Genomic DNA, 22,500 nt, shown 5'->3' on the forward strand with positions numbered 1-22,500 from the left:
ACGCGAACAGGTGAGCCCAACAAATTTACCTGCTTTCAACTGAATGACTTCATAGCTCAGGTGGTAGAGCATTGCATCGGTATCGCAGAGGTCATTGGTTCGAATCCCAGGTGTCTATTAAGGGCGGTGCCTACTAATTCAAAGCTATTTTTGCCCCGGTTTATGATTATGCAGGAAATGTAGACCTTAAGGACGTTCGCGCCCAAAACGTTCCCACGTATAATTTTTTTTAAACCTGCCACGCCGAAAGGTAATGATCTACTTTTGCCAAAAAAGAAAAAAAAAAGTGGGGGGTCAAACTTTCCACAAAAAAGTTTGTTTTCCTTTTTGGCTTTATTCAGAGAAAAATTTCGCTTTCCGGGAAATACATTTTTAGCTTAGCAACGCTTAGCGCAATTATTTACCATATAAGGTCAAACTAAGGTATATGAGCTGATATCCGAGATTGAGTGGACCAATCAGAGCACGCGAAATGCATCATCCGAGGTTGAGAATTTAATAAGTACATTTATTTCATTTACTTGGTGTAATAATTGTGATGAGTTCCCTTTTGGTCTTTGCCTCATTGACAGTCTTGCTTCTTTTTTTCTAGGGACAATTACCTGTTTTCCTGCACTTGTCCAAAATGTGAATCTCAGGCTGGAGAGCCAGATGTTACTTCGAGTGAAGATGAAGAGGACTCAATGGACGATTCCAGCTGACAGCTTTTTCGACAGTTATTCTTGTCGACAACAACTGTCCTTGAAAGATGGGCTCAGAAAAGCGTGGAAATTCGATTGCATCATATGTGATTTGCAAAAGTAAATTCTCCACCGTAGAGGTAACCGGTCGTTTCACCTACAAGTACTTTCGCCTACAACTCAACTCGCCAACAATGAAGTCGATTCGCTTACACGCTTAATGTCGTTTCTCTGGAGCTCAACAGACGTTAAACAAAAGGCGGAAGGTTCACATGAAAATGACATCGATATGGAGGTTAGAAAGGTGACGTTTAGATAACTCTAGTCAGAGTTTTTCTTTGTCTTTGTGTGGGCTCGGGGAACTTCTGTCACTTCGCCTACGCCTCGTACAACTCACCCACATAGACAGTATCATTGTGAGATGAGTCATCAATGACATCACTTTTTTTAGTGAACGATCAAGATAATTTCCCCTTTAATATTACGTGAATAAAAATACTTCCTACGAAGCCTTTCCTTTTATTTGACTTACCCGGCTTGTTTTCTATACTATCTACTCGCTAGACATTGTTAAGGAACAAGAGTCCAAGTGAAGCTATGATCCTCGCAGTTATGCAATTGCGTAAAGAAGCCTGAAAAATTCAGGACTTCAACGGGGTTTGAAACCGTGACCTGGCGATACCGGTGCGTCGCTTTAACCAAGTGAGCTATGAAGTCACTGACCTTGGGAGCTGGTCATTTGTAGGTTCTAATGTTCCCGTGAGGAATGAATCAACGATGAAATGATATATGAAATGGATCATGGATGAAATAAGTAAAGCTATGATTCTCGCAGTTATTAACGCCATTTTTGCAAGTGCGTAAAGAAGCCTGAAAAATTCAGGACTACAACGGGGTTTGAACCCGTGACCTCGCGATACCGGTGCGACGCTCTAACCAAGTGACCTGTGTAGCCACTAACCTTGGGAGCTGGTCATTTGTGGGTTCTAATGTTCCCGTGAGGAATGAATCAACGATGAAATGATATGAGATGGATCATGTATGAACTGCGGATATGAAATCAAGTGAAGCTATGTTCCTCGCAGTTATGAACGCAATTTTTGCAATTGCGTAAAGAAGCCTGAAAAATTCAGGACTTTAACGGAGTTTGGACCCGTGACCTCGCGATACCGGTGCGACGCTATGGACCTCTATGGACCTCTTGTTCCTGAACTTTGGACCCTTATTCAGGAATCTTGTTGCCATTTATACAGCCCTAGATCGTTTCGGGTTTTTACAATTAAGCATTTGCTTAAGTTGTGTAAAAAAATACTAACCAGCCAAGTAGGTTGGTCCGTATTGGGAAAGACAGCACCGTCCGCCCTCGACTTGAACCCGGGTCAGTAACATACATTTACTAACCGGTTTTCGAGGACCGAAATGTGGTTGGGAGCCGTAAGATCCGAAAAACAAGGTCAGTGACATCGATGTTTATCGTGTCTTTGAGTCGACTGTCGAGCAACTAAATTTCCTCTCCGGGTGTCGAGATCTTGGTTGAAAAAAATAAGGAATGGTGGAAGGTGGAATCTTGTCATTTCGCCAACACTTAACTCAGACAATTTGTTCCTTGTCGAACGCCATTAGTTGCATTGTTTTCATGCTGCGTTTCAGTGACATCTGGGAGAATATTTTTTGTCCTTTTTCTGCAGGGATCAATTTCTTGACCGCCGATCTTCGGCAATTAATAGTCGAAAACCCAGTGATTCTAGCTGACTCTCACTTCAGTATCCAGCACAGGAAGCAAAAAATGTGAAAAGAAGATTGGAAAGTAGCCTTCAAACCAACATCAAAATGAACCCATTTGCTTCCACCACGGGAATAAAAAATGGACGTAGAAAAAAAATTAAGAAAATAGCCGTCAACGGCCAAACAAAATAAATGAAATCAAGTTTAAAGATATCCTCCTTACGGGGACTTCGTAGTGGTCTCCCATCCAAGTATTAACTCCATCCGAACGGGCTTAACTTCAGTAGACGCTTAGACTCCCCTTTCCCGGAGTTTACCCGTGTTTGTAGTTCACCGTAGCTGGACAATTTAAGGGGCGTTCTATTGACCCTATTCCGGAATAAGAATACGTGGAGTGATGTTTAAAACGGTATGTTTGGCGCGTTTCGAAGCAGCAAGGACAACAAAAATATGTCTAAAATAGCATTTTAGCGGATGTTTGACAATTTTTATGCGAATCTACCTTATATTCCATGCATTCTTATTCCGGAATACGGTCAATCGAATAAACGCACTTTAACTGTTTGTGCATCCCACGGGTACGCCTGTATAGGCGTCTTGTTTAACCAATGATGTTGTTTCGTGGCCTCCTCGCTGACGACAGTGTCGTAGATCTTAAAGTCCCTGTTTATTCTACGACAGCGAGGTCGACGAAATCGTCACCTCAAAGTATAACTTTGCATTATTGTTAGTCGTTTTCGATCATTGCATCTCGTTCAAGTCTCCTAAAAATAAATTAGCACGAACCGGGTTTAGAATGGAAAGCGCGTTCACATTTGTATGCTACGTTTTAGCGAGAACCTCAAATTTGGTAATTTCACTTCGTTGCGCAGGGCCACAGAGCACCGCAAAATGCGTGTCGCCGCTTGCCGCACCATTGTTTTTCCTCTCTTCTCAGTTAACCAATGATATGATTGCTTTGTTTTGCGTTGTGGTGTCCGTCGTCGTTTCTTGACCAATCGTAGTGCGCGTACCATTGAGACTCTATTCAATGGTAAGGAAACATTTCGGAAACTTGGCTCGCAACAAAAACAAAGTGAAATGTTTATTTTACCAACGCTGGTGGCGAAAAGAAATCGCTGCAACAGAAACAAACTGACATATTGAGACCAAATAACGACCAGTAACAACAGGTAATGTTCTCCGGAAGGACTTCAGTAGTTTCACATTGCAAAGTTACTTGTTTCTTTCAACGATATGTCTGTCTTTAACTTATCTCGTTACAAAGTCTTATGAGTTAAGCGGGATTCAAGGTGGGGGATATGTACAAGGGATGTAATTAAATTCAAAATACCTTTTGCGAATATGTTAGGAAAAATAGTAGAATCGAAGACAAGACAGTTCCCACCGTTCTGGTCAACAGATAGAGCTCCCCCAAGGCAAAATTGGACATTAAATACTTTTAAGCTTTGGAGTGGATGGTTGTTATTCCCATGCCCTTGTGAATATGATTGATAAGGACAACAGCTGATTTCGAAATCGGCTTAACGTCTTTTTAATGGAATCCATCGAGTAACATCTAAAATTAACCACAGCTATCGGAAGAACATATCGACACCACAGATGCTGCCAAAAAAAAAACAACTCCTTTGCGTTTTCCTGTAAAATCGACCAGAGAACCGTTATTTTCGACAATACAGTTTCAATTTGTCTGTTCAGGTTTTCAGTTTAATCTGAGAAGGCAAGCAAAAACCTGTTAAGTGTGGCTATGTGTAAAACGTGTCTAGCGTTTCACCTGAGGCAGAGACGCAAGTTGAAAAGTGGTATTTGTTGATATCATGGAGAGAATGGAAAATGCATCAGGATGGAAACTATACATTAAGTCGCGTTTTAGACATTCAGGGTCATTTGATGAGAACTTATGACTTGAGTTTTTATTTCATATTTGGCCTTTTTGGTAACAGCGGCTAGCGGCCAGATGAAGTAGCCGAATCGCTGAAAAGTTAATTACGAAAATACAAACCAACCATCATTTTATGTAAATGGAAGGACTCATGAAAAACACAATCGTCTATGTTGTCGAAGAGCTTCCGAAAGCTTTTTTCCTCACCCGATAGGCAAATCAATCAACCCCTACACTGACCCTTTCAAGATCACTTGGTAATCTTAACAAGCTGTCGACCTCTTATTTTAATGTGAGAGTTAAATGTCGTGTATGGAATTCAACCGTTTAATTACTGAATTGCTGATTGTCTGTGATCCCATTGAGAAATTTGTCCATGTTTCTGCGCTTTTAAAACTTTAAGTGTTAAATTTCTCGTCTTCCCGGTCAACAACTTAACAAATTTGTTTTAAAAGTCCCCTTTTTATTCCTAATAACAAAGAGGGCGAAATTACTGAATGCTGATTGGTCAATGAAGAGGGTATTTTTTCTTAATTTTGCTTGAGAAGAGGGCAAAATTACTCGCTCACGATTGGTCGAGCGCCAAAAATTCTCGCTCCTGATTGGCTGAACGTACGTCTTCCACATTCAGTTGGTTTCTTCTGTTTGAGCAAAACAACTTCGTCTTCATCGAAGTTTGTCTTTTAATTCGCGCTGCATTCGCCGAAAAGGCATAAAGATTAAGAACTAGCTTTAAAAGATGATCTGGAATTTGAATTTTCGAGTGACAAGAAGAAGGGCAAAAGATTTTTTTCATGAAAAGCTTAAAACTTGGATCGACTTACATGTCGCCCGGCGTAGCGGGATTGTGTGGTTGAAAAACAAAATGATTCCTTTCGTCAAGGGCTTTCAGTTAACCACGACATCTTGCAGCTCAACAAAAAAGGTCACAGAACAATTTGCCATTGACGGGAGGAACAAGTAGCTCAAATTTGGTGGATTTCTTTGGACAAACCGTTTGCTATGTTTACGGATGCGTATTTGCAAGTGGTAAAAACCTCTACAGCACAGGTGAATAAAATAAATTGAAGCTTAACATTTGGTTTAATCGTTGTTACAGTTGTTCACGAATGAAACTCGTATTTTCCTCTCAAGTGGATGTAAATAACAATCATCTATACTCGTTTTGGACGCAAAGAACAAGTTGACTCGCTTGTCTGTTTGTTAGTTGTTTTGCTTCCGAGCGAACGAGTGTTTTAACTCCGCTTAGCTGTCTGTTTTTCGAGGTGCCTCAACAGTGTTAAGAAAATTTTGCCCTCTTTGTTATTAACAAGTAATCGCAATGGGTCCTCGTAAAATTAAGGATTAATATCACTTGTGTTTTCAGAAGTTGCTGAAATTGCCCTCGTCGCTGCGCGACTCGGGCAATTTCAGCAACTTCTGAAAACACGCGTGATATTAATCCTTAATTTTACTCGGCCCCATGCGATTACCTATACAAAGCAAACGAGTTGGACGGGAACATTAACTTAATAGGCCATTGGCGATTAACAAGAAATCGATCCTTCTTGTAGTCAATTAGGCCCTTTATCAGCAAAACCGACCAAGTCAATAAAACTGCAAAATTGTTTGTTATGGCTGTTCATTGGCCCATAATCCGATTGCCAGAGTTTTAATTACTGCTATCGAGAAAAAGATCTTTTTGCTCACCTTTAATGTGAGATAAAAAGCGCAATTGTTCACACGAACGAGATTAAGTGTTTGAATTTGGGGAGCATTTTAACACGAATTTTCTCGCCGGAGGCGTTCTATTAATGAGTTTCTCATCCAAAGATAAACAAAGCGTGATTTTCATAGCACCTTCTGTTTGAACGTTTCGCCTTTTCTAGTCCTTATTTATCTTTAAGATCAACGCTTTGTTTTAAGTTGAACGAACTCAAAGGAACCGCTGAATGGTTTAACACAATGGGCCTCCTGCATACCAAAGATTATATATTTATATATTTTATTAATCCATCGCACATGGTAGCATTGAAATATTCTGAGGCAAAACAAGTGTCTGAAAAAAACTGGATTATTGTGCAGTCAAATTCCGTTGCTGACAAATGCTCATTTCCTAATGCCGTTCGTATTGTGATATACCTCAGCAAACAATTCCAATTCTTTTTCTTAATAGTCTAGGGTGCAAATTGATCAGATAAAACAAGCTTTTTAACAAAAAATACTCGGAGCACATCATGCCCGGGACATCATGTTCTTGTATCCTTGGATTTATCGCTTGCTTTAGTGCTTCATGAGATAAATCTGTTTTCCAGTTTTAGTTCAAGATTGCAGCCATTTCTGTGAAGTATCAAATGACAAAACCACTCATTTGACTCAAATGATTTCGTTGGAAGAAGACAGTATCAGATGAACCACAGCAATGAGTTGTCGCCTGCCTGACATGGCTACTAAAAGCTGTTTGATTAAGGCTGTTAATGGACACTGAAGTCTGTTTGAGTAGTCCATTAGTCGTTAGCGTGTCCGAACGTGTGACCGACATTACTTGCATTGTTTTCATGCTGCGTTTCAGTGACATCTGGGAGGATATTTTTTGTACTGTTTCTGCGGGGACCAATTTTTTGACCGACGATCTTCGGCAATTAATAGTCGAAAACCCAGTGACTCTCATTTCAGTATCCGGCACATTTCCGAATCGATTAAAGTGTTTCCAAAGTGTTACAACAAATTCATTCTTAAGGAAGTTTGCATTTTTTCAGGTGCATGTGGTTCATGAACGAATGACAATTTAGAAAAAGACGGTTTCGAAACTGTAGGCATTGTCAATAGTTTTTTGTCAAATAGCTTTGTCAGTAAATTTACCAGTAATTTTATAACAAGGGAAAACAAACCAAAAGTTACGGGAATTTGTTTAGAATTTGTTATAAGAAGGTTTTACGAACTTCCGAGCCAAATACGGCGGTCTTCCATGGTACATTTGATAGAACTACTGGCTGAGACTTCGAAAATTTGGATTTCACTGAGGACACGGCAAAGACCAATTTTCCATGTTTATTTCGAGGTTTGAAATAAGGAAAGAATGTGAGTACTCAAACCATGGGTCGATGAAAATACAAAGAAAAAGAAACGCAGTTTCTGTTCGGAAATTGTTTATGTAAATAAGTTTCAAACTTCCCTTGCGGAACCTTAGTAGTTAAAACGCTTCACAAAAACAAAGAAGCTTTTGTGGTTTCCGTTGCCGGATTTCGTGGTCAAACGACAATGGTAGGAGTTAAAGTGAACCATTTTTAATTGCCTTTGTTAATAATATATTAAGAATACTCATGTAAAATATAGTTTCCAAGAAAGTACGATCTGGCAAAGACAAACACTCTCAAGTCTGTGAACGCATTTGTGAAGTGACAGTTGTATTGTTCAAATAATCCGTACTTATGAAAAATGAATTCAGAATTTTCAGGTTTTTCAAATCCTTTTTCTCAAATCGGCATTTAGACTGAAATAGAATTAGGGGATTGTGTTAAAATGGGGCAGGGAAATTTACGCAAACTATACATCGAGGCAGTGTTGGCGGATCGACTGACATCACCTTATTCTCGACTGTAAAATTGGATTCATTTGTTTACAATTAACTCTATCTACTGTTTATGGATTGAGCACAAAGTTTTAATTTAGAGTGTATGTGATATCACTGGACCATTTCATCAGCAACGTCTGTGGAACCTCTGTCAAACCAGGTTAAACTGAATCAAACGTGATGAGAATATTAACTTCATTTGAAGACGAAAAATTTAAGAACATTTTAAGTAGTATCAACTCAAAACATCGTATTGTCTTAGATGAGTAAAATGCAGTGAAGTGCTTATGATCCAGCTGTGACTGTTATTGGAAAAATCAGGATATTGAGCAAACTAACAGAAATAGCCAATCGCCAGTTTGTGTGAAATTTTCGCTCGTTCAATCAAAAGATCACTTACAGTATTAAAGCACAACTGACACAAAAAAAGGTTGCAACTTTAATAAATCCTGATCAACCTGCAAGTCGCCTGTGATCTTTTAGCTCTACATCGTGCGTAATTACAATACAACTGAACAAAAGTGAAAATACATTTCGTCCTTGCATGAAGGCCAGGCTGAAGCAGTGATCATTACACGATGACAGTGCTGTTCCATCTTTTACAAATGGCTGAATTCTCTCTTAATTGCTCACTGCTGTGTTGGAAAATAGTTTTCTGAGTCATCTTACGCCGGTTTCAACAGATATATTCCCAGAACACCAAAACGCACCGATCAGAGTCTATTAATTGACGAGTATTCGTGAATTGGTTTTCAATTACTTCCTTTGTCGTTTCGTGTGTACTCTTAAATCAACTTATCCGTTTGAAAACGTGACTTGAATGGAAGCTTTTCCCTTCATTGAAGATATTTTAGAGCATAAATTTTAAGAACTCTAGAGGTCTTTAGTAGAGCGATCGTTTAGAACCTCATTAAACGTTCTATGACCTTACTCGTGGTAAATTATGTAAGAGTGGAACTATTGTGAAGATAATTACTCTTAATTCGCACAGAAGGAAAATGAGCAATTTAAACTAAGTAGTATTTAAGCCTCTGTAGGATTTACTTCTTAAACCAGTTAATAAACAAATGATGGTCGAGTCATGTCGCGGGGAGCAATTCGTATGGATAAAATAAATAACAGACCCGTTGACACCCCATTCGCAAGTCGCCGCACTGTCAATGTCATGCGGTTATTTCTTCATCGTCTGATTCTCTGTCTTCATTCTCCAGACCACAACTTTCCGAAGTTACACTGTCTTTGTTATCTGATTGTTCGCTGTGTGAATCCTTGTCGTTGTCCGGATTTTCGTCGAAAAATTTCTCCTGTTTTTTCCATTTTGTTCGTCTGTTTTGAAACCAAATTTTGACTTGGGTTTCCGTAACGTTAAGAAGAGAGGCCATGTAACTTCGCTCAGATGCCGTCAGGTATTTCTTCTCTTTAAATTGCTTTTCCAACTCGAAAATTTGTCGTCCTGTGAATGTGGTTCGAGCCTTTTTCTTTTTGACTTTTTCTCTGCCAGACCTGCCTTTGGCTCTCTTTGTTCCCTTGGAATTTTGACCTGTTAAGGATTCTGCTAAATAACACACCACACCGTTTAGAAAACTGATCTGGGGTGATTACTTCGCCACCAATTTCCGAGCCCATTAACAGACCATACGAGTCTCTTACCTTTAATATCTGATTTTGATTGTCGCTGAATTTCCTTCTCAGCGATCTTTCCACCATTTGGCTGATCATTCAACTCACCGCTTTGTTTAAGTTTGCCTTCTTCCTTCTCCGCGCTAACACACGATGTGTTACCAATTGGTTGGTCCGCCTCACTAACGCAACTCGTTGATCTGTTCGGCTGGTGGGCTGAGTGAAGACCGAGAATGTTAGCCACAAAATGAGCTGTGGGCTGTTTTGGAGGGTTTTTATAGACGTGTCGATGCCATGTACCCACCGAAGCCATGATTCTAGTGAACGGCCGTGTCTAAGTCTTTCAATATTCGACCGAACGCGCTAAACGAATTCAAGTAATCTCATGGATGTTACAGCTTGAAGCAATTGTCGCAGGCTTGCTGAAAATATCTGACAGCTGAAAGGATTGCCGCCTCAGTGCGTGTGACATATCATATAAAATCAATAAGACGATTGTATTGACGATAAAGGCAATTAGCAAGATTTGCTGACAAATACAAGCGGTAGTTTTGCTTTTAAGACCATTTTCTATTGGTTGACTTTACAAGACAGCTTCCAATCAAGTCGGCCATTGGTTCGTCAGACACACCCTCCCTTAGGCCACTCACGAGCATGTTTAATCGTTAATTTGGATAACTTCCATGTCAATCAAATTCCTGTGTTTTTAAACATAGCTTGCTCGAAACTGAGAGTTAATTGTCGGTAAATACGATTTCCTAAATGTTTGAGTGAGGCGATTACATCTTGAGAATCACGTGTTTTCTGCGGATGCGAATGCACTTTCAAACAGCACACGTTGAAATATTGGAAATCTGAGAAAATACTTCAAGAAACACCTTCGGTGTCGTGAACGTGATCAACATCTGGTATAATAATCAAAACTGTTCACTTAATGTGTTCATATTGGACAGACAAAGTACCAAAGGGAATTTTGAGTGAACTCAATTGTCAACTATAGTTTTAAATGTTGCCCTGAAAACAGTGTTATGGTTAGTTTTTAGGAATATTTTCGATACTCTTGCCGCTATAATAATTGCCGCGAACTTAAAGAACAATGATTTTGCGCCGCTCTAATTACTCATTGAATTTCTTGGGATTAACTTTAAGCGTTGTTTAATAGTCTCCCTGCTAATTCACGAACAATAAAAAGTTACAAAGGTGTAGAGAATGGATTAATTTCAAGGCGCTATTAAGTTGTTTGCAGAAGCGATTGAATGCATATATGGAAATTCACTTTCGCCGTTGCGTTTTTTATCGATGGTCTTATCTGTGGCCCAATAATGAACTTAAATTCCAATCATAAAAGTCTAAAATGGCAACATGTGTTCGAAAATTACTGATCTAGAACACAGCAGGCAGCGACTTATACGGCGAATTAGTGAAATCGATATGCTTCCGAAAGCCTGCGGCCTCGTGTTGTTGTTTATATCTGTCGGCTTGGTCTGTTGCCATTCGCATGCGTAGAAGCGCATTTAGGCATGTCTCCCACTGGGACAGACAACGAACCGCTTGAATCGCATAATACACCTCTTCCCCCCCCCCCCCCCCAAAACATTTGCATAGGCATTGTTTTCGATTTCTCTTGAGACATCTTCATGTCCTAGGAGAAATTGCCGTGACAATGATTGTGCAAAATTCTGGGGGGGTAAAAGAAGTGCATTATGGCATTTGTGCAAGTAGTGAATAGCGACAAGACTCAATCACTTTGGATTTGAACGAACTATTACTTAGAATTTTCGTATCATGCCATAATTTAATCGTTTTGATTCACAAAAGCTGCACATGTTCATATTTTGCACGAAAAAAATGGCCAGCTAGCATTTTCTGGGAAACAAATAAGTGGAGTAGTTTCCGGTCCCAGCAGTTAGTACTTTCATGTCCTTACAGATGCTCAGATTTTGGTAACTTTCCAGATTACACCCATTCATCGAGAGAAATCCATGACTGCTTAGGTAAAACCTACCGGAAAAGCGAAAGATAGAATTCCAAAGACTACGAAAAGGAGAAACATTTAATAAGCTGTGAAATTATGCGGACAAGACGCAAAAATAAATAGCAGAATAGAATAGTAATCACGCAGCTGTCCTTTGGTCGGAAAAAATAAGAAATGTGAAACTCGTTCAACAAGCTGGGAATACATGATCTGCAAATAATAACAGACTTCTAAAATCACAGCCCATCACTCTTGTTGCATTTTTGTGTTAAATTTTATTTGCTGGGAGGGTCCTGAAAGGAGTTGAAGTGGGCATTTCGTAAAGAACATTTCAGTCTCCTGTGATCTTTTCCCATTCAAATCTTAGTCCCTGGGACCAAAGGAAAAACTTGAATGCTATCCATGTTCTCATTTTTAGACGTAAGACCTGTGAGGTACAAAATTCGGACCACATCAACTCGGATTGCTCAACTCGGGATCGAGCGAAAAACGGTTTGGTGAACCAAAACTATTCGACCTTTCCTTAATTTTACCAAGGTTAGCTTTAAGGACTAGAGTGATTTCTCGAGGCCTTATAATTTTGTTCGTCAATCCGAGGTGAGCAATCCGAGTTGATCCGGTCCAGCTTTGTACCTGCCTCTTACAAGATCCTTAGCACAGAAAAACTCATTTGGCGGGGTTTTTAACGGGGTCAATTTGAACCTATGAAGACCGCATAGGCATTTACTGAAACTGAGATTTCGTTTGGTTTTCGTTTGAGTTGTAAATTGTAAAATTTAGAATTACGTTAAAAACTCGATCACATGCACAAGATAACAGGATCTTCAGGTAAGAGCGGAGAAATTAAATTTCGTCTTGTCCTTTTAATAAAGTAAACATTTGTGGGTTTCCAATAAATCAATTAAAGAAAAATCTTGAAAGGTCCGGAAGACAATTTCCTTTGCAATGAGTGAGTGGTTGTTAACGCGGTCTGCTCCGTAAGTTAGATCAACCGGCTGAGAAATTCGAGAGCCTTCAACCTTATAAAATCTCGTGATAACGTTTAAATTGGTTTTTGTTTAAAAGTCTCCTTTAAAACCTTGAAACCTCACAGCTCTACAAGTTTGGTAGGACAAACTGAGCGAGTCTCACTTTCTCATGCAGTCCATGCTGGTGGTCTAAATATCATGTTCTGTCTCTGAGTTTATTTGTCTTGACATCCGACAGTTGTGACGGGGAATCTATTGTTAGTAAAGAAAACAAAAGAGTTGAAGATTGAGGAACCGTAGCAAGTATTTGCTAAGTAAATTGGTTTCGACTATTGCCTTACGTAGTGCTGGGCGACTGGTTTATATTAAAGTACCGAGGTCACTTTTCACAGAGGTCACTCGTTACAAATCCTATACTAATGCTAAACTTAGGCCTCGTTAGGCCTATCATTAGGCCTCGTTAGGCCTAAAAACGATGTTTAGGCCTAAGGTTAGCAAATTTTAAGGTTTTGGGTTGGATCAGTACAGGTAAAACTATGACCTGTGGTGCTGGGGCTTTGGAAATAATATCTGTTTGGATTTTTCAGCAGTAAAAATGTGAAAAACGGAAACATTCAGGGATTGAACAGTTTTACTCCGAATTCAAGAGCTTATTTGTCTTTTCGCAAATGCGATCTTATTTTTCATTCAAAACGTGAACATATTTAGCTTTCAAAGTTAAAAAATCAAATGAAGTACATTATATTGTCGTCGTGATACAAAAGTTCTTGTAAACATGTTACTCAAAGCTTTGAATTTCAAAATCTCAGACGAGTTCAGTCTTTTCCGCCGGAACGGATTTTCACCGAAATTATTCGTTGGGTATCCTTAGCGAAAGAAATGCCAGACAAACGAGGGTCAATTCGCTCAGAGATACACCTGATTAGATGCAATTGCAAGCTAGTTTGACAAGGACCGGCTTGCTCTTTTTCTCGTCTCTGCGAATGAATACATGGCTCGCAGGCTTCTTCGCGGGGGGAGCGAGAGAGATGGGCGCGCCTGCTCGTAGGCTAAAATACAGACAATAAATGTCACAGTGTCGCCTAATATAATATCTTCCGGCAAGGAAACATAATTTTATGGAATTACCAAAAGGAAAAATTGGAAATACGTAGAAGCCTTATCGAATTACCCTGAAAAATTGGTCCGAAGTCGTGCATGAGCTGGGCTTAATCAAGATAAACAAAGTTGTTTTTTCCCTTGTTCTTTTTTTATTGCGCTTAAAAATCCCCAAATTTTATTATCACTCATTATTCTTTAGTTTACCAGTAGTTAAAGTGCCTATCACCTCAACACACTTTTCACTTTATTTGTTGTCCAAAATTGTCCCAAATGCATCGTGTTGTTTTCAGCACCTTTTGATTGAAATTTCACTTATTTATTGGCTTTGAAAGACAAGAAAAGTGGTCTTACCTTGATCCATAACCGAGCAATGAGAATGGTTCGATACCCGGTTAACGTCACAGACTGCTTTGCATTGAGATAGGACGGAGCTTTGGCAACGACTACGGAAATGTAATCAGTTCGCGACTATTCCAAGCTTTTTAACATGATTATGGTGTTATGGTGTGGCATTCCCTCAAGAATGAAACCGATATGAGTCACGCTTAATATAGGAGAGAAAATGAAATATATCTCGAAGTACTGACGTCCTCCACAAAACCTTAAATTTGGTGATTTCACGTTGGTTTTTTTCGCTGACGACGACAAAGAAATGGACAAAAATGAAAAACGCTCGTGCAGAGCGTGCAAAGCTATTGTTTTTGCCCACTAAATATGCAAATTTGTGACGTTCTAGTTGCCGACGCCGTTGTCGTTGCTAAAGCTCCCCGGTATCGAACCCATGCCCCTTCATTCCTCGTTTTATGGATCAAAGTGTGACCACTTTTCCAGTCTTTCAAAGCCAATAAAAGAGTGAAATTTCAATCAAAAGGTTCTAAAAACAACACGATGTATTTGATACGATTTCGGAGAATAAAGAAAGTGTGGTAAAGTGTGCTGAGGTGAGATGGATTGGCATGGGTTTAACAAAAACAAACAAAAACAAAACACTTTTTCGAACAAAAGAAACGTTAAGAAATGTATCTTCAGATCAAAGGAAGAAACTCGCTGGGCCAGTTTACGCCAAAACTGACACCTCTCAAAAACATTTTCAAAGGAAACTTTCTTCAGTCAGGAGTTTTGAGGTGGCAAAAATCCCTGAGTCATCCCTTTCATAAGGCGGATTCGTAAAATTAAGCCTTTGAACATATTAATTTGAAGCGGTTGTCTTTTTAAGAGGAGGTTACTCATTGACTTTTTCTTCAGCCTCCATGATGGTTCTTGCCTTTCTCTTCGAAATCCTATGAAAAGAAGAGACACCAAAGTGGTTAAACTGACTGAATTTGCCGAATAAATTACATGATCTCTCAACATCTCAAATGTTACATTGCTACGCCACATTACATTTTCTAATTCTTAAGGTAGCTGTGAATCCGCTCCTGAGACTTTTTTCTATTCTTGCAAAGAGTTATGAATGAACTTGCTTATCACTTTTCGGCAAAAAAAAAAATGGGTGGTCACCGAATCCGTTTTTCAGATATAAGCATTAAAAGGCAAAGTATAGAGGGTATTGAGATAGCTCTTTTATCTCTCTGGTAACCTAATACGTCACATTGTTGAGCGCGTTTTGTTAAGAGATAATTTTTGTTCCACGTAGCAGTTTGGTTATACAGTGTTGTAGAGTCAATCTTATTAAATAGTGCACTATCTTAAAAGTGTTTAAACTGCTTTGAACTTCCTTAAATGAAGAAAAATCATCGCGCTAAACGTGCGATTCGCATTTTATCACATTTCCTTGTCGCAGTAAAAAGAGCAGTTTTAAGGTTTTTATGTCAACCCGAATGAACGACAGCGAATTGTTCATTCATTTTTGTCTTTCCCCCACCACTGAAATCATTCGTACCAATCCGTTGAACTTCCTTTAATGAACAAAAATCATCGCGCTAAACGTGCGACTCGCATTTTATCACATTTCCTTGTAGCAGTAAAAAGAGTAGTTTTAAGGTTTTTATGAAGGGGTAGTTTCTAAAGAAACTGTGGTGCTGCGTCGGTGGGGAAGTAGTATAGAAAAAATTTGGTTTTATCAACAGAGTTGATAATGTACATTGGCCACCGTACAGAGATTCTAAAAGCTGACGTTTCGAGCGTTAGCCCTTCGTCAGAGCGAATAGAGGAATTGTGGGTTACGTGTAGCTTTTATAGTAGAGTAGGAGCTACGCTATTGGTGGTAACATGGCAACGTGAAAAATAGGAATATATTAGTTAAATGAAAAGCGTTCGTATATATCGTGAGGATGAAGAGTGCTGATTTGGAAGATGAATTTTTGTTCCAGATTCTTGCGGCTCTCCTTCGTACCTAGATGTGGGGAAAGGCCGCAGATAGCCATGTGTTTTTTGGGTAGTTAGGGAGATTAAAATGACGAGCGACTGGCTTAGATGCATCCTTGTCATTCTTCTCAACGTCGCGAAGGTGTTCGCGGAATCGGTCGCCTAGTCGTCTATTGGCTTTCCTAGATATCAAAGTTTCTATTATTGGCAACGTGCTATGTACCAGTGTGCACTACAAACTTACAGATTCTCACAGTTATTTGTTGTATTCATCGTCACATCCATCACATGTCAAGAACTCCATTCCTTATTCTCAATTTGTTAGACTTTGACGTCTATGTAGTGATGACTCCGATTTTTCCAGCAAATCAGAGGAGATTTGCCAGTTCTTTGAAAAACGTGGCTATCCTGTCTCTGTGGTCATAGCGGGCCATCATCGCGCCCAACAATTTGATCGACAGTCAGCGCTACAAACGTCACAAAAAGATAAGAATGACAGAATTCCATTCACCCTCACTTTCCATCCTCATAATCACGCAGTCAAAAGTATCATTCTTAATAATTTTAAATTACTTCAAAATGATCCCGAGACTGGTAGAGTCTTTTCGCAACCTCTACTTATTTCATTCAAACGCGACAAAAACGTAGGCAACTTTTTAGTTAGAAGCGCTCTCCAAACTAACGAGCAACCTGGCACTATCAAATGTGCGCGCTCACGATCCAAAACTTGTCTTTTCATTGTTAACACTAGCAAGATATCGGGACCTAAGCGATCTGTAAAGATCACCGATCGCTTCACATGTACCTCCGCAAATGTCATTTATTGGATAACCTGTAAGTTATGCAATAAATTATACATTGGCGAGACAGGTAGACGACTAGGCGACCGATTCCGCGAACAACTTCACTATGTTGAGAAGAATGACAAGGATGCATCTAAGCCAGTCGCTCGTCATTTTAATTTCCCTAACCACTCCAAAAAACACATGGCTATCTGCGGCCTTTCCCTACATCTAGGTACGACGGAAAGCCGCAAGAATCTGGAACAAAAATTCATCTTCCAAATCGGCACTCTCAATCCTCATGGCATTAACAAACGCTTTTCATTTAACTAATATATTCCTATTTTTCACGTTGCCATGTTACCACCAATAGCGTAGTTCCTACTCTACTATAAAAACTACACGTAACCCACAATTCCTCGATTCGCTCTGCCGAAGGGCTAACGCTCGAAACGTCAGCTTTTAGAATCTCTGTACGGTGGACAATTTACATTATCAACTCTGTTGATAAAACCAAAATTAAGGTTTTTATGTCAACTCGAATGCACGACAGCGAATTGTTCATTCATTTTTGTCTTTCCCTCGCCGCTGAAATCATTCGTACCTATCCATTCATAGGATACGTCGCTTGTATTGTGCGACATAAACGAGATGGAACAGGACGAAAGTCAGTTGACATAGCGCAGAGTCTCATTTTGTTTGTTGGCCTTGTCGTTGGTTCATACTGGCTGATCCTTCACCTTTGACAAATAGATGTTTAACCTTGTAAAAAGATGTAACATGTTAATTCTTCTGTTAATACAGGGTTCGAAATTCATAAAAAAATCGGTCGCAATTTTGTGACAAGATGAGAAGATTTAGTAGCAAATTTTTCGTCGTAAAATCGTTGCGCTGTATTGTGTTGCCAGCGGTTTGACGAAACAAAATATGAGCCCACGATACTTATATGTAACGAACCGCTGAAAATGGCAAGTGATTCAAGGAATGGCGTTGTGCATGTAATATTTATCAAACATGATAATGTAATGGATTTGATGATAAAAATTACGGGCAGAAACATACTTATTAAAGACAACGTTTCGGTGTCCTCATGACACCATCATCAGGTCAAATATAATATTTTACAGATAACTCGAATATTAATGTTCAAGATTAAGTTCAAAGTCCCTAGAGGCTAGGTGAAAAGTTTTGCCTTTATCGAGTCACTTTGGATATTCAGGCAAGGTTTGTGCTCGCGAATAAGGAACATATTCGCGAGCGTTTTATTCGCGAGCACAAACCGTGTCTTAATACCCAAAGTGACTCGATAAAGGCAAAACTTTTCACCTACAATTGTAGCCTCTAGGGACAGTGAACTTAATCTTGAACATTAATATTCGAGTTATCTGTAAAATATTATGTTTGACTTGATGATGGTGTCATCAGGACACCGAAACGTTGTCTTCAATAAGTATGCATGTAATATCGCAGCTAAATTACGCTACATTCGCGCCCCATGTCTCCAGACTGAAAGAAAATTCACGGCGAGAAAAAACATTTTTTCATTTTCTTCATATTTATTTTAGCAGAAGTAGCGGCAAAGTGGCAACTGCTAACCTTCATTTCGATAGAGCGAAGGTGAAAACTAGTCGCAAATTTGCGACTCCTTTCTATGTTTTAGTCGCAAAGGTAAAAAAACAGTTGCAAATGCGATTGTATTGATTGCAATTTCGAGCCCGTATAAACGCAAATGCACGCCCTTTCTATCAAATTAGTTCACAGATATTCCACCTTAGTAATCGGGTAACATCTACAAAAACGCCACTTCAGAATACAACTTGTCGCTATCATAAGCTGGAAAATTAAAACGCTGACTGACTGAATGAATTTTTGAACAGCTTACGCGCGCAGGAAATGAGTTTTCAGCTTTTTAGTACCACGTTTTTCCTGCCAGGCATGAAAACGTTCTTTCCTCCTTCCGGGTGTACCAGTCCTCCCTCGTTCGCGGGATAATTTTATCATACAAATCTAAAGCAGCAACCAGGGCATGAAAAAACACGTAACATTCCCTCCCAACATTTTTCAAGAGCTTACGCGCGCAGGAAATGAGTTGTCAGCTTTTTGGGTGAGACAGGCATGAAAATTCTGGAAAGATGCCTATCGTAGAAGAATATGGCCTCCACAGAAGAGATTTTCATAGAAATGCCCACCTTTAACGAAAACGCCTGTCATTTTCCATGATTGTTAAGACATAGCGATAACAAGGGCATGATCTCATTCCCTAGAGGCAGCACGCTGGGGATGTTGGCACGACATGAGGTTTTTATTTTCTCTGGACATGAAAAACGTGCAAAAATCACGCTCCCTCAAGAAAAAGTCAAAAAATCGACCAAAATTTTGTGTCCAAGCCGTTTGTAGCAGTTCTCGTAACGTACAATTCTTGCGGTCACACTTGAGAGAAACACAGTGTAACACTACTGTTGACACTACTCAAGTGTCAACTTGGTGTTTGAATCCCTAGGGAACACTGAACAATATAACCTTGAATTAACACTGGTGTTAACTCCCTAATGCGACCGGAACCAATGTGATTGACACTCTACCCAAGCTAAAGATAAAGGACTAAGCAATTGAAAGAATGACTCTTAAAAACAATAGAAGCTGTTTACAATACTAAGATCTACTAACAATAGCAGGTTGTGAGAGCTGCAACACTACGTACTGGAACTTCACTGAACTTAATTTACAATGGTTACCCATACATGTCAATTAGTCAGCATTCCATAGTCTAGCTTATTAAATAAAATGAAATTCTACGTTAAATCTAAATAATCCTATTAAATAAATATACGAAGAGAAAAAAAATAAACTAGTCAAGTCAGAACAAGTTCCACAAATAGCGCTGTTACTTGGCCGACCATCAATATGGGAAGCTGTTATTGACGTAAAACTAGGGTCATTCTAGATCTCTGAAACTACAGGTTTAAATGCGTTTATTGTGGTAGCTTCAATAATATTATTACTCGCGTTATTCCAGACCTTCACAGTTTTAGAAATAAAACTGTACTTATAAACAGTGCCGCTAGAAGCTGATGGCTGAATAAACTTTTTAGGATGAAACTGCCTTGGAACTCTCTGTTTCTGAATTACGTGGGCTAGAATAGGAAGACTAATCATATAATTTATGGCTTTCCAGTGACATAACAGTTAATCTTGAGTTTAATCTACGCCTCTGAAGGGGCACCCACCCCAGGGGACCTTCAGTGACAAGATTTAACCAGGCCTGTTCCATGGTTCCAGATATTCGGGAAAGAGAAACATATGCGTTTGAAAAACGTTGTTGTTTTCGTTTTCCCGACTATCTGGGAGCCTGGAACAAGCTAGACTTAACCCAACGTGCTGATCTGCGCTGAAGCTAGTTCCAAAATGGCCTTGGCGAAGTATGGTCCGGGATCCCATACACTACTGGCACATTCTAAGTGTTGTCCTAGGAGTGATTTATGTTCCTTTCTCCTTCATGAAAGGCAAAAACCTCACGTTGTCATCGAAATCTAAAACTTGGCCCTGTGACGTTGTTGTTTTGTGGAATATTACAAAGGAATGAACTAAAATGCGTGCAGTGTATGCAGTAAGACTATATAATTGAGAAAATACTATAACGCAAAGTTATATTTTGAAGCGACGTTTTCGTCGGCATGATCGTCGTCGTTTCTTAAACTCCTTAGTTTCAAAGAAGAGATCAAACCTGACAAAACATTAACAGTGGTGGCAGGCAAGAAGCTGATTATTTTTAAGGCGTGGTGAATTTGAATTCTGTTACTCAAGTCCAGCCATTGGTTGGAGCGAAATTCGGGACCTGCGCAAGTGCATACTAATGAATAATTAACGACTAAATTTCCATCACTAGCTACCGACAGTGAGGTGAATAGTTGTCTTAGTAACAACGATTACAATGATATTCTCGCGCGCGGGGAGCACAATTCACTTGTGCGGAAAATACTAACTTCAAAAATAGTTATGAAGAATCCCAACCATACGTTAAAACCTACCATCTGGCCAAAATTGGAAAGTACTGATTGATGTAGAATAAAAGAAGAATGGGATGTTCTGCTATCCACACTTCATCCAAATTATTTGCCATGCTCACGGTAATTAAATCTGCACAGCGATCAGTCGACATTAGTTCAAAAGGCATCGTTTTCGGGACATTTTTGTAAGACGGAGCGTCTTCATACGGCTGCACAAAGAAAAACGCAAGCAATTTAGTCATCGTTTAGTGTAGGCACACTAATGAGCATTAGGAGGGAAGCCACGCACGGAAACCGGAAGTGACCATTTTGCGTGCAAGGACAACTAGTCTCTCCTTGGTTTTTCAACTCGTAATCGTCTCTAACAGTGAAAATGTACTTAACAATATAAATGTGGTATTGTAAAGACAAGTTGGAAAGAAAAACAAGTCACTTCCGATTGCTATGCGTGGCTCAGAAAAGTCGCGTACTTAAGTTTCATCTTTCCCTCCCTGTGCGTTACTGCTTTCCCTCCCTCCATTTTGATTATGTGGCACTATCGTTTCGTCAACACTGAAAATATTCCTTCTAAAACTGTGATAACCAAACATCGACAAAAAATTTCATCCAGACAAAGTATTTCATCCAAATTTTCAAGAAATCCGCACAGAAGGTACTAGTAAAACATTTAAGAAAATCAAAGAAACGGTCTTGCGCATCCTGAGGCAACTAAATGTGATCACATATGATCAAGGTGGCTTCCCGAATTAGTCGCGTTCTAAACTATCTAAACATTCTAAAGGTTCTTCCACGTTCTAAACGTACATTAAATATGCTAAATTAAAACCCTTTTTTACCCGATTAACGTCTTCGCCAAAAGCATTCTCCAAAAGGTTTGACTCGACGAGACCTGGGCAAACGATCTGGACACCAATGTTATACTGTGCTAACTCAAGTCGAGCAGTCTCAAAGAAACCCTGGGAACAAGAGTGAAAGATCAGTATGTTCACGCAAGTGACTATTTATTTTAGACTTTATTTCAGTTCAAGATACATAATCACCGACATGTTAGTGGACGAAAAAAAAAAGACTTCTCATTGGCTTCTATTTTTCGTCCGCCAGCACTTGTACATTACACTATTATTTTGTTTGTCTGGAGAGGACAGTTACAAACCTCTTTAGCCCCGTTTACACGAGCAAGTTTTCCTTGTCAAGGATAACTTATTCATCATTTACGACTTATTCCTTGTCAAGGAAAACTTGTTGAACATTTTCAAGAGCAATGATAATTGTCAAGGAAGCTTGTCAAGGAAAACTTGCTCATGTAAACCGGCCTTTGTATGTTAATATGTATAAACAGTCGAATTATAAACCTTAGCTAACAATAAGGCTTGTTCACTCAAGTGATCATTTGCCTTGTTTTTAGCTGAAACGAAAGTATTTTCATAAGAAGACTTTATTCTCTATGGATTTGTTTTTGGCCAGCTGTCCTCGTTCTGAGATTTCTGCTGTGACGTCATGTACACACGGCACCACACAGAAAAAAAAACTGTGGTTTGTGCTCTAATGGAGCAATTAAAAAGTTCTGGACCACATTTCACTTAAATACGGTGGCTTGTAGGGGCTATATAGTAACTCCTTTTTTTTCATTTTCGTCATCGCGAGTTCAAACCGGACAGTCGCGAGTTGTAAGTGGCCATCGCGAGTTCCAACTAGAGAACTGCAAGTTCAAACTGGAGAATCGCGAGTTTAAAGTGGCAACGGCGAGTTTCAACTAGACAATCGCCAGTTCAAACTAGAGAGTCGCGAGCTCAACCTAGAGAATCGCGAGTTCAAAGTGGTTATCGCGAGTTCGAACTTGAGAATCACGAATGCGAAGTTCTCTAGTTTGAACTCGCGATTCTCTAGTTTGAACTCGCGA

At 39.5% G+C, this 22,500-nt stretch overlaps 3 protein-coding genes across 5 annotated transcripts in view; 1 reads left to right on the forward strand and 2 right to left on the reverse strand.

The window, feature by feature from the left end:
• The window catches only part of LOC138008601 (histone-lysine N-trimethyltransferase SMYD5-like), a 15,378-nt gene extending 14,179 nt beyond the window's left edge, over positions 1-1,199 (forward strand). Inside the window, exon 11 of one of the 2 annotated variants that reach the window (XM_068855926.1) lies at positions 593-1,199. In XM_068855926.1, coding sequence (XP_068712027.1) covers positions 593-701 — 109 coding nt within the window. In that variant the 3' untranslated portion in view covers positions 702-1,199. The remainder of the gene's footprint in view (positions 1-592) is intronic. The other variant, XM_068855927.1, reaches the window with a different exon arrangement.
• Positions 1,200-8,248: 7,049 nt separating this feature from the next.
• LOC138008602 (homeobox protein HMX3-like) lies at positions 8,249-9,974 on the reverse strand. 2 transcript variants are annotated; one of them, XM_068855928.1, is made up of 2 exons: positions 9,491-9,974; positions 8,249-9,395 (listed from the first exon to the last, which is right to left on the reverse strand). In XM_068855928.1, exons 1-2 carry the CDS (start codon positions 9,771-9,773, stop codon positions 9,004-9,006), a joined length of 675 nt encoding a protein of 224 aa, XP_068712029.1. In that variant the 5' UTR covers positions 9,774-9,974; the 3' UTR covers positions 8,249-9,003. The 2 variants fall into 2 exon arrangements, with proteins under 2 accessions (XP_068712029.1, XP_068712030.1); XM_068855929.1 differs by having other exon boundaries at positions 8,249-9,392; positions 9,491-9,953.
• Positions 9,975-13,644: 3,670 nt separating this feature from the next.
• Positions 13,645-22,500, reverse strand: part of LOC138008603 (dehydrogenase/reductase SDR family member 7-like) — a 13,821-nt gene continuing 4,965 nt past the window's right edge. The window contains exons 5-7 of the mRNA XM_068855930.1: positions 21,437-21,556; positions 20,622-20,809; positions 13,645-14,784 (exon numbers count right to left, since the gene is read on the reverse strand). Coding sequence (XP_068712031.1) covers positions 14,727-14,784; positions 20,622-20,809; positions 21,437-21,556 — 366 coding nt within the window. The 3' untranslated portion in view covers positions 13,645-14,726. The remainder of the gene's footprint in view (positions 14,785-20,621; positions 20,810-21,436; positions 21,557-22,500) is intronic.

Source organism: Montipora foliosa, chromosome 6, assembly GCF_036669935.1.
Source record: "Montipora foliosa isolate CH-2021 chromosome 6, ASM3666993v2, whole genome shotgun sequence".
NCBI classification, from domain to species: domain Eukaryota; kingdom Metazoa; phylum Cnidaria; class Anthozoa; order Scleractinia; family Acroporidae; genus Montipora; species Montipora foliosa.

Coding starts and splice junctions, on each gene's coding strand:
- LOC138008602 (XM_068855928.1), bottom strand. CDS start 9,773: ATGGCTTCGGTGGGTACATGGCATCGACACGTCTATAAAAACCCTCCA. Junction 9,396..9,490: donor ATCAAAATCAGATATTAAAG/GTAAGAGACTCG, acceptor TGTGTTATTTAG/CAGAATCCTTAACAGGTCAA.